This window comes from Carcharodon carcharias, chromosome 1, assembly GCF_017639515.1.
Source record: "Carcharodon carcharias isolate sCarCar2 chromosome 1, sCarCar2.pri, whole genome shotgun sequence".
NCBI lineage: Eukaryota > Metazoa > Chordata > Chondrichthyes > Lamniformes > Lamnidae > Carcharodon > Carcharodon carcharias.
The window spans coordinates 76,151,735-76,164,112 of record NC_054467.1 but is presented as its reverse complement, the minus strand read 5'-3'; the positions used below and the strand labels follow the sequence as shown (position 1 = coordinate 76,164,112).

The following is a 12,378-nucleotide window of genomic DNA, read 5'->3' as shown; positions in this document are numbered from 1 at the left end:
TAGACTGTTTGCAAAAGATCAATTTTAGTATTTACACCTTGGTCAATGTAATTTTGACTGAATTGGAAAATGTCTTCATTATGCAAATAACTTCTATGGCAATTTAAAATTTTTTTGACCATTGTTCAAAATGTTAACACAATAACGCTTTATGCTGCTAACATTTGCAATCCGCAAGCAAAACATTATACTCCCTCCAGGTTACTCTCATATGTTTGTCAAATGCGATCCTCCTGTGAGTTCAAATTGAAAAATTGCCTTGCAGGGTCAATTCCATCATTTTTGTACATAAAATCAACCCCTACCTACCTGGGCCAAGTGGCTCTGCAGTTTCTGTTCATTGGTAAGTAAAATGGAGGTCGATGGAGTGGGAACATGGTACAAGCCCATGGTTGCCAGTTTAATTACCCACCTCCCCCCACCCCACCTTGCATCAAGCAGGCTGGGTTTAACTGTCAGATTTATTATTGAACGTGTGTTCTAATATTTTAAAGCATCTGATGTTTTACAATAATTTGCATTTATATAGCCTCTTCAGTGAAGTAAAACAAGTCAAGGTGCTTCACAGGAGTGATATCAACTGTTATCAAAATTTGACACAGAGCCACATAAGGAGATATTAATTAAGGCAGATAAACCAAAAGCTTGGTTGAAGACTTTTAAGGATCATTAAGGAGAGAGAGGGTTGGGCAGGCAGAGCATTTTTTTTTAATTCATTCATTCATGGGACGTGGGCGTTACTGGCTAGGCCAGCATTTATTGCCCATCCCTAATTGCCTTTGTTCAGAGGGTATTTAAGAGTCAACCACATAAAAAAAAGTGATGGAATCCACATTCTCCAGGGCTCACTTTCACAGCTTGGGTAGTGCAATGGAGGAGTCACATGTAGGTAAGGTAAAGACCAGATGAGTTTTTACAACAATCGGCAATGGCTTCGTAGTCATCATCAGACCTTTTAATTCCAGATTTTTATCAAATTCAAATTTTACCATCTGCCATGGTGGGATTCGAACCTGGGTCCCCAGAGCATTACCCTGGGTCTCTGGAATATTAGTCTAGTGACAATACCACTAGGCCACCACCTGAGCTAAGGCAGATGAAGGCAATGCAGCCAACTGTGGAACACTTAAAAGAGAGATGCACAGGTGACCAGAATTGGAGGAGCACAGAGATCTGGAGAGCTGTAGAGCTAATGATTATAATTCTCTTCTGCTTGCTCTTCCCTTACCTTAGAACCATGTGACCTTCTTCCATATCCTTCAGTGTCACCTATAGCTAAGACTTGCCTGCAACATGACTTAAGAATTTTGTTTTTTCAACCTGGCCAAGTCTGAAGACTCACGGAATGGAGTGCTGCAAGCATTTTCCTAATTTCTGCTATACCTTTGGTAGGAGACCAGCAGAAGCCCTGGAGAAATGGCGGAAATGGTTGAGAAACAAGGCTGATCCTCTGGGGTTATCCACTATAGTTGTGGCAAGAGACCAGAAGGATCCACTGGGAACTTGAGGCTCATTCTGCCTATGTTAGATGCTGAGGTTTATCTGGAAAGAAACACGTAGATGCTACCACAGCACATCTTCTAAGAGAACTGCTTTAAAACTTCTTTTTAAGAGAAAGGCTTGCCGAGGTTTTGGTGGTTCAGATCACAATGTGATCTGCCAGGTCAGACCAATATCACTTTATTGGCTACTATGTTTGGTTTCAACTGGCATACTTGTGTTGGTTATAAGCTATTCCAGCAACAACAATTTGCATTTATATACAGCGCCTTTAAGATATTAAAATGTCTCCGTACCCGTCGTAGGATTGCAATCATTGATGCTGAGCTAAATAAAGAGATATTAGGACAGGTAGCTGCCAGTGGTGAGGCAAAGCAAGTGGAAGTGGCACGAGAGACCGGAGTTGAAGGAATGTAGAATTTTTGAAGGGTTGTGGGACTGAATGAGTTCACAGAGATAGGGCCTATGGAGGGATTTGAATATGCAGACAAAAATTTTAAAACTGAGCTGCTGTAGGTTAGTGAGCACAGGGTAATGGGTGAATGGTTACTTGCAAGTAAGTGTTTGCAGATGGATGAGTTTAACTTTACCGAGGGTGGAAAGCTGATCAGGATTGTGGCGGGTTAGTGGTGGAGATAACAAACACATGGATGAGAGTTTCAACAGCAGCGGAGCTGAAGCAGGGACAGAGGATCAGGTGTTGTTGCTGAGGTGGAAGTCAGCAGTTCCAAATAGGAAACCATCGAGTAATATGCTAATAAGGCACAGCAATTGAAATTGGCTTTATTCTACCGCTTGTGGGGATCTAACAGAAACTCAGCGTGCATTACATTTCAAAATATAGCGGGGTCGCAGAGGGGTGGGGGGGAGTTGTGATTATTAAATTCCAGCTCCATAGCCACACAGTGGGAAGCATTTTGCATATGAGTGAAATGGATCAGCTGCCTGTTATACACCCATTGACATTTTATGGAAATGAAAATTGTGAGAGATGTAAAACAGGCTTCCAATTCACCATCACCCATTTTGCACTGTCGCATAAAATGAAAATTTTTGGTTCCCCCGCACTGAGGTTTCCATTTCTGCTGCAAACTTCAGAAACTGGCATCAGATGTTCACACCACCTTGATGGACGTTCCAGTTAAAGCTTGACCAGATTCTGAGATTTAACTAGATATTTGTAAACCAAAGTCAAATTGGCACCTCAAGTTTAAATGGAAGCTTTAATTATCAGCTTGGCAACAATTTTTTTTATCACAGCCTGACAGCTGTTACATGATTCCTCGCCATGCACACTGGTTCAGAGCTTCCTTATCACCACTGTTATACTGAACACAAGTACATCAAGTAAACACATGATATGGGACATAAAAGTAAGCTCAAATGGGATTTTTATTTCAAACAAATTTTGTTCTTTATTTGGTAGTTATCATATTTTATTGATTGTTTTGAGTGCTACAGAGTTTATGAACAGTTTAAGAAGTTGAATTAACTTGAAGAAAATGAACAGCAAAATAAAGATGTCTTTCTTGCTAGGAATTATATTCTTTAAAAAAACCCAACTTGAATACCAACCCTTCTACCGCTTACATGATGTGCATCTGCGTCAGTTTTTCTAAATCCCCATTTAGAGAACAAGCAAGCAGGCTACCCTGAACATCCTTGATGATGGTGGAGCCCACCACATCAGTGCAAAGACGAGGCTGAAAGGCTGAAACATTCACACCCATCTTCAGCCAGTTGAGCCAAGTGATGATCCTTCTCAGCCTGCTTCTGAAGTCCCCACCATCACAAATACCAGCCTTCAGCCAATTCAATTCACTGCCTATGGGACTGAATTTTATTTTGGAGGTGGGGTCCGCCTCCAATTGGCCATCTCACCTCACAGCCATTTAATGGTAGTCAGGGCATTATCTCGCTTGAGGTAGGCATTCCATCCCCATTGGAGATGAAGTCACACCTCTCAGAACTACTGACCAATCAATGGTTTAGTACCACATTCTAACTAAAAGCACGGCCACCAACAGTGGAACGATTAAAATTGGGGATGCTTAAGAGGCCAGAATTAGATGAGCGAAGACATCTTGGAGGTTTGTGGGTCTGGAGGAGGTTGCAGATATAGGGTGGGGTGAAACCATGGAGGGTTTTGAAGACAAGGATGAGCATTTAAAAATCAAAATGTGACTGAGAGCCAGTGTAGGTCAGTAAACACAGGGGTGAAAAGTGAATGGAACTTGGTGTGAGTTAGATGCCAGGCAGCAGAGTTCTGGATGATTTCAAGTTTATGGAGGGTAGTATGTGGGACACCAGCCAGAGTGCATTTGAATAGTCAATTTTAAAGGTAACAAAGGTCGGAATGAGGATTTCAGCAGCAAATGAGCTGAGGCAGGAGTGTAGTTGGACAATAAGATGGAGGTAGAACTGGCAGTCCAGGTGGTGCAGTTATGTGGTTGGAAGCTCATCTTTGGGTCAGGTATAACACCAAGTTTGCAAACTGGTTTAGTCTCGAACAGTTGCCAGAGAGAGAGATGGGGTCGCTAGTTAGGGAATGGATTTGGATTGTAGACTGAAAGCAATGTTTTCAACCTTCCCAATAATTAAGTGTGAAGGAAATTTCTGCTCATCCAGTACTGGGTCTCTGTTAAGCAGTCTGAAAATTTAGCAACAGTGGAGCAGTTGAGAGAGGCAGCGGTGAGGTAGAGTTGGGTGTCATCAGCCTACATAAGAACATAAGAACTAGGAAAGGAGTAGATCATACTGCATCAAGCCTGCTCCACCATTTAATACATTCATTGCTGATCTTTGGTCTCAATGCCACTTTCTCACCTGCTCCTCCAGTGCCTTAATTTTCTGAGAAGCCAAAAATCTGTCCATCTCGGTCTTGAAATATTTTATGATGCAGCGTCCACAATCCTCTGGGATAGACAGTTTGAAAGATTCACAGCATTTAAATGAACTAATTTCTCCTTATCTCATGATTTCATGACCTTATGTCGCTGATCAGCCCCTCACCCTGAGACTGTGCCCCTGTGTTTTAGATTCCCAAGCCAGGGGAAAGAATCTCTTAGTGTCTACCCTGTCAAGTCCCTTCAGAATATTGTATATTTCAATAGGATCGCCTTGAATTCTTCTCAACTCCAGAAAGTGTAGGCCCAATTTACTCAGCCTTTCATCATAGGGCAACCCTCTAATTCCAGAAACCAATCTAGTGAGTCTTTGCTGCAAGTACAATGCAAGTATAATCTCCCTTAAACATGGGGACCAAAACGATGCACAGTACTTCAGGTGTGGTCTCATGAAAGCCCTGTAGAACTGCAGAAAGACTTACTTATTCTTGTACGCTAATCCCCTTGCAATAAAGGCCAACATGAAATTTGCCTTCCTAATTACTTGCTGTATTTGCATTCTAACTTTCTGTTTCTTGTATGAGTGCACCCAAGCCTTTCTGAATTTCAACATTTACAAGGTTTACGTCTCTTAAAAAACATTCTGCTTTTCTGTGCTTAGAACCGAAATCAATAACCTCACACTTCCCCATATTATACTCCCATCTGCCACCTTATTTCCCACTCACTTAACCTCTGTATATCTCTTTGCAGCCTCTTTGCGTCCTCCTCATGACTTACATTCCCACTTAGCTTTGTATCATCAGCAAATTTAGATACATTACTCTCTTTGTCTAAATCATTAATATAGACCATAAACAGCTGAAGCCCAAGTACTGATGCTTGTGGCACTCCGCTAATCACAGCCTGCTGACTTTGTCCCATTTATCAATACTCTTTTCTTCCTGTCCGTTAACCAATCCTGTACCCATGCCTGATATTTAACGCCCAACTCCAAGAGCCCTGATTTTGTGTATTAACCTTTTATGTGGCATCTTATCAAATACCTTTGGGTATCCAATTATACTACATCTACTGCTTCCCTTTACCTATCCTATGAGTTATGTCCTCAAAAAGCTCCAATAAATTTGTCAAAGACAATTTGTAAAACCATGTAGACTTTGATCGTACATACAATGATTTTCTAAGTGCATTGTTAAGACCTCCTTATAATAGATTCCAACATTTACTTGATGAATGATGTCAGGCTAATTAGCCTGTTGTTCACCGTTTTCCCTTCCTCCTTTCTTGAATAGCAGTGCTATATTTTCTAACTTCCATTCTGCTGGCACTGTCTAGAATCTAAAGAATTTTGAAAAATCAATAACCAGTGCATCCACTATCTCTTCAGCTACATCATTTAGAGCCCAAGGTAGCTGCAGAAATAGTGGATGCGCCACTTATGATTTTCCAAAATTCCCTAGATTCTAGACAGTCCTGGGAATTTAGTTCCTTAAGTTGCTCCATACTTTTTCTCTGCTGGCATTAATTATTTAAAGAACAAAGAACAAAGAAAAGTACAGCACAAAAACAGGCCCTTCAGCCCTCTAAGCCTGCGCTGATCATATTGCCCGTCAACTGAAACATTTTGCACTTCCGGGGCCCGTATCCCTCTATTCCCATCCTATTCATGTATTTGTCAAGCTGCCTCTTAAACACAAAACAAAAACAGAAATAACTGGAAAAACTCAGCACGTCTGGCAGCATCGGTGGAGAAGAGCACAGTTGACGTTTCGAGTCCTCATGACCCTTCAACAGAACTAAGTAGAAATAAGAAAGGTGTGAAATATAAGCTGGTTTAAAGCGGGGGGGAAAGAAGGTGGGAGGGTTGTTGGGACAAGCAAGCAGTGATAGGAAGAGATAACTAAAGAACAAAGAGGTGTTGAAGATGGTGATATTATCTAAAAAAATATGCTAATTAAGAGTGGAGAGCAGGACAAGCAAGATAGCTCTAGTGGGGGTGTGGTGAAATAAGCGATGGGTGGAATACATTTAAAAATAATGGAAATAAATGGGAAAAGAAAAATCTATAAATTATTGGAAAAAACAAAAGGGAGGGGGAAGAAACGGAAAGGGGGTGGGGATGGAGGAGGGAGTTCAAGATCTAAAGTTGTTGAACTCAATATTCAGTCCGGAAGGCTGCAAAGTGCCTAGACGGAAGATGAGCTGCTGTTCATCCAGTTTGCGTTGAGCTTCACTGGAACAATGCAGCAAGCCAAGGACAGACATGTGGGCAAGAGAACAGGGTGGAGTGTTAAAATGGCAAGCAACAGGGAGGTCTGGGTAATGCTTGTGGACAGATCGAAGGTGTTCTGCCTCTTAAACACCACTATCGTACCTGCTTCCACCACCTCCTCTGGGAGCGAATTCCAGACACTCACTACCCTCTGCGTAAAAAACTTGCCCTGCACATCTCCTCTATAGTTTTCTCCTCTCACCTTAAATCTATATCCCCTAGTAATTGACTCTTCCACCCTGGGAAAAAGCTTCTGACTATCTACTCTGTCCATGCCACTCATAATTTTGTAAACTTCTATCAAGTCGCCCCTCAATCTCCGTCGCTCTAGTGAGAACAATCCAACTTTCTCCAACCTCTGCTCGTAGCTAATAACCTCCAGACCAGGCAGCATCCTGGTAAACCTCCTCTGCACCCTTTCCAATGCCTCCATATCCTTCTGGTAATGTGGTGACCAGAATTGCATGCAATATTCCAAGTGTGGCCTAACTAAGGTTCTATACAGCTGCAGCATGACTTCCCAGCTTTTATACTCAATACCTCTGCCAATGAAGGCAAGCATGTCATATGCCTTCCTGCTACCTTATCCACCTGCGTTGCCACTTTCAGTGACCTGTGGACCTGTACACCCAGATCCCTCTGCCTATCAATGCACTTAAGGGTTCTGCCATTTACTGTGTAATTCCTGCCTGTATTAGACCTTCCAAAATGCATTTGTCCGGATTAAACTCCATCTGCCATTTCTCCGCCCAAGTCTCCATCCGATCTATATCCCGTTGTATCCTTTGACAATCTTCTTCACTATCTGCAACTCCTCCAACCTTGGTGTCTTCTGCAAACTTACTAATTAGCCCAGTTACATTTTCCTCCAAATCATTTATGTATACTATAAACAGCAAAGGTTCCAGCACTGATCCCTGTGGAACTCCACCAGTCACAGCTCTCCATTCAGAAAAGCACCCTTCCACTGCTACACTCTGTCTTCTATGACCAAGCAATTCTGTATCCATCCTGCCAGCTCACCTCTGATCCCGTGCGACTTTACCTTCTGTACCAGTCTGCCATGAGGGACCTTGTCAAAGGCCTTACTGAAATCCATGTATTATAACATCCACTGCCCTTCCATCGTCGATCATCTTTGTCATTTCCTTGAAAAACTCAATCAAGTTAGTGAGACACGACCTCCCCTTCACAAAACCATGATGTCTCTCACTAATACACCCATTTGCTTCCAAATGGTAGTAAATCCTGTCTCGAAGAATCTTCTCCAATAATTTCCCTACCACTGATGTAAGGCTCACCGGCCTGTAATTTCCTGGATTATCCCTGCTACCCTTCTTAAACAATGGAACAACATTGGCTATTCTCCAGTCCTCTGGGACCTCACCCTTGGCCAGTGAGGATACAAAGATTTCTGTCAAGGCCCCAGCAATCTTGCTCTTATTAACCCTTTGATTAACAATTTCTGGTATGTTATTTGTGTCTTCTACTGTGAAGACAGACAGGAAATATTTGTTCAATTTCTGTGCCATTACCTCATTCCCCATGATAATTCTGCATGTCTCTGCCTCTAAGAGACCAATGTATACTTAGCTACTCCCCTCCTTTTTATGTACTTGTAAAAGCTCTTACAATTTGTTTTTATATTCCTGACTAGTTTAATCTTTTTTTTCCTTTTCCTTCAACTTTTTAGTGGCCATTTGCTGTTTTCTAAAATGCTCCCAATCCTCAGACACACATTATTCTTATAAGATTATAAGCCTCTTCTTTTCATTTAAAACTACTCTTAACCTCCCCAGTAAGCCACAGATGGATCTTGCATGCTGAGTTTTTGTTTCCTAATGAAGTGTATTTCTGATGAATATTTTGAATAATTTCTTCTGTTTATGTACCACTATACCTTTTAGTCTTATTTACCCAGTCAGCCTTAGCCAGCTTTTCCACCATACCTATGTGATTAGCTTTGTTTAGTTTAAGATTCCTGTTTGGTACCTGTTTGGTAAGTTTTCAAACTTAACATGGAATTCAATTGTATTGTGATCACTTTTCCCTAATTGATCTTTTACTATGAGATTACGAATTAACCCTGGCCCATTGTACAAAAGTATCCTAAAAACTCATCTTCCAGACCACCTTTGCCAGTTTGATTGGTCCAGTCCAGATGAAGATTAAAGCAATTATTACATTGAAATTGTTACAAGTTCCAATTATATCTTGCTTAATGCTTTGTTCAACGGTATAAGCACTGTTAGGGGGTCCTGAAAATGTTCCCTTCAGCAATTTCTGATCCTTGTTATTCCTAATCTCCACCCATACTGATTCTACATCCTGATCTTCTGAATCAACTTGCTTTCTCACTGCTATCCTAATGTCATCTTTTACAATCAGGGCTACCTTTCCTCCTTTCCATTCTGTCTGTCTTTTTGAAATGTTGTTAGCCTGGAATATTTATTTCCCAACTTTGGTCACCTTGGTCTCATTTCTGTAATGGCGATTTGATCTGAACCATTTATCTCTATGTGTGCAACTAGTTCATCTATCTTATTGGGGATGCTTTGCACATTCAGATAAAGAGCCTTTAATTTTATTCTTTTACAAATATTATTTGCATGGACCTTATTCACTATTACTGTTAAACTTGGATCACAACACATGGATCCATGTCTTCCCACTCCAAATTCATCTCCAGCTGCAAGGAGATGTTCTTAACCCTGGCACTGGGCAGGCAACAGAACCTCTGGAATGCCTGGCTGTAGCTGCAGAGAACAGTATCTATTCCCCTGACGATAGTGTCCCCTATCACAACCTTTTCACTTCCCCCATTTGAGTCGCATCCTGCATCATGGTACAGTAGTCAGTTTGCTCATTCATCTTGCAGCCCTTCCTCTCAACTGCACAGAAAGCAAGTACCTCAGACCTATTGATCAAAGCCAATGGCTGAGGCTGCTCCACCGCTACGTGCTGGATTCCCATACCTGTCTGAGTTGCAGTCGCACCCTCCTGTCCCTGGCCATTGACTAACTTTAAAGTTCTACTTAACCTAACGGATTGATTGCCTCCTGGAACAAAGTGTCCAGTTAACTCTCCTCCAACCTGATGCCTTGCAATGCCTGCAGCTTGGCAACTCTGAGCAGAGTTTGCTCAAGTTGCAAATATTTACTGCACATATGGTTAGCCGGGACTGCAATGCATTTCACAAACTCTCACATGTTGCACTTGCGGCACACCATCTGCCCTGCCATGTTTATCTAACCTTATTTTTTTATTTGACTACTTTGCTAATTTAGTAACTAGTTAGCTAAAGTAATAGCAAATTACAATCTCCTAGATTGGTAACGATGGAAGAACATTCACCAGCTACTGGAAGTAAAACAAAAATAAAATAAAAAGCACTACCTCCTTCCTCCCTGGAACTGATTTCCCACTTGCACCAAATTCCAGACTTAGCACTCGGTTTCATGCAGCACCCTGTATCGGGATCACTCTGAGCTTTGCCACATGTGGAAACTAACTTTGTGCTTTCGGAGGGTGTCGTCAAGGGGCAGCATATAGCTGAGAAACAGAAGGGTGCGAAGGATAGATCCTTGGGGAACACCAGATGTAATGGTGCAGGAGCAGGAAGAGAAACCATTGCAAGTAATACTCTGGAAATGATTAGAGAGACAAAAATGGGACCAGGCAAGAGCAGCTGGATGACAGTGGAGAGGTTTTGGAGGAGGATGGTGTGGTCAACTATGTCAAAGGCTGCAGACAGGTTGAGCAGGATGTGAAGGGATAGTTTACCTTTGTCATAGTCACATAGGATGTCATTCATCACTGGCAGATGCTATAATGCAGTAGTTTTTGTCTGAACTATAATGAATAAAAGCCATTCACTGTGTGTAAAATTCTCATTCCAAGCCCACATGTAGTAATATCACTACTAATTACCTGTTGCTTTTTATTTTTTGTTGACAGGTCATCAGATTATGGAACCAACTATGTAAAACTGAACCTGCAGTCTGGCACCAACAACATAATCACCAATTTCTACATTTGCCCTGCAAACAAAAAAAAGGTAGGAGAAAACTAGAGTATGGAAATAGGAGCAGGGAGTGGGTGTTAGTCATTTTAAAGACTTTTTTCTTTCTATATTTTTTCCCCAAAACTGTAATCCCTTCAGAGCACATTTGCAGCTGACCAGGGGAAGAGGCTTTTTTTTGCTGTTAGATGTCAGTGCCAAATATGTGCTCTGCACAGTGCAACAGGGAAATTTATCATCAGAGATCTATTGATGTTGCAAAAGATAGGAACTATTTCAGTTTTGCAAAGATGTATAGTCTACTTTTTCTTCAGCTTTTTATTTGTCCATAGGTCGACATGGCAACACACAGCTCAAATTTTGTACCCTGTCAAGGTGGTTTTCTTTCTTTTTATAACTGTCCAACACAGAAAATCAGGTATCATAAGAAACTTATCAATGTTGCCATTTAAAAATTCACAAAATCAAGCTTGTAATAAGATCCCTTGTCAGGGATTAAGACCATTACTAATTCAGAAACTTTGACAACCCTGCGCCGTTTCCCATAGCTTGTTCCAGCTTGTACAATTACCAGAAAAATGCCAATAAGATTCTTTGTGTGACTGTTTTGAAAGAATTGTTACTTCAATTCCTGTAGGGAAGGGTTAAAATTCACTGTGAAATCAGAATTATTTTCCTTGAAAATTTTGAAGCAATGCTTTTGTAGTGTTAACTGTGAAAATGCTATTTCAAGAGCAAAAGAAAAACCCCAGCTCTAACACAACTGATTTCTTTTAAAATCTGCATATTTATTTTTGTTCTTTAAACAACTTGACCCAGCATTGAGGTCTCAGTCTGAAAACCAAGAATATCCACATTTTGAATATTGGAAAATTGCATTTGTGAATCAGCAGGACACCATTTCAGAGCTTATCATTCATTCAAAAAAGGCATCTTGTTGACAAGGTGAACAGTACAAATTGTAGCTCTATTTCTCTGAAGGGATGTTACAGTAGAAGGGCACCTTCATGACATGGCTACATCAATCTGGCAGAGTGGTGCAAAATAATTAGTTGCAATATATTTTCTGCCATTGTCCTATGCCAGCCTCAGTGGAATTGGTAACTCAGAGCTCTTAGTTTGCCCCTTGGGGCATACAATGCATGCACAATGTTTTCATAACTGGCATGTGCTGTCTTCTTTCACAAACAAGACAAGAAAATCCCCTAAATTCAGTGTCTTGTGAAATGCTATTAGTCTTATCTCTATAGCTTTGGGCAGCATTTAAAAGCAGAGAAAGCTCACAATGTCTAGTCATGTTAAATAAGAAAGCTAAATATTGTAAAGTGTTGAGGGAGCTACTGGAAATAAAATTTATCTGCAAATGACATTATGTTTCCAAGTAGCACTGGGAGAAAACACTTCATTGTACATTAATGAAATGATTCCCTCAGGTGATACTGCTCAAAGGGTGAGTTAACAATTGTATTTACACTGGGCTACTTTAGTTAATGATGTAGGACATCACAGAAGGGGTTAAATATTTTCTGAAAGTAGTCATTTTTCCATCATATACTAAGAAACAAATGGTCCCTTAGTAACATTTTTGCCTGCATTGAAAACGCTAGTGACAGAACTGAAATCTGCTGAAGTGTTACCTGATTTGCTTATGGTTAGGCAAAAATAAATACCTTTGCTTTTTTTTGGATGCTTTCAAAATTGGATGACATTCAAGATATAATCCCAATTGTCCAAAT

General features: G+C 40.9%; 1 protein-coding gene across 2 annotated transcripts in view; it reads left to right on the top strand.

Annotated features, from left to right (window-relative positions):
• The window catches only part of sorcs2 (sortilin-related VPS10 domain containing receptor 2), a 698,208-nt gene that overhangs the window by 251,534 nt on the left and 434,296 nt on the right, over positions 1 to 12,378 (top strand). For both annotated transcript variants that reach the window (XM_041197348.1, XM_041197339.1), the window contains exon 3: positions 10,579 to 10,678. In XM_041197348.1, coding sequence (XP_041053282.1) covers positions 10,579 to 10,678 — 100 coding nt within the window. The remainder of the gene's footprint in view (positions 1 to 10,578; positions 10,679 to 12,378) is intronic.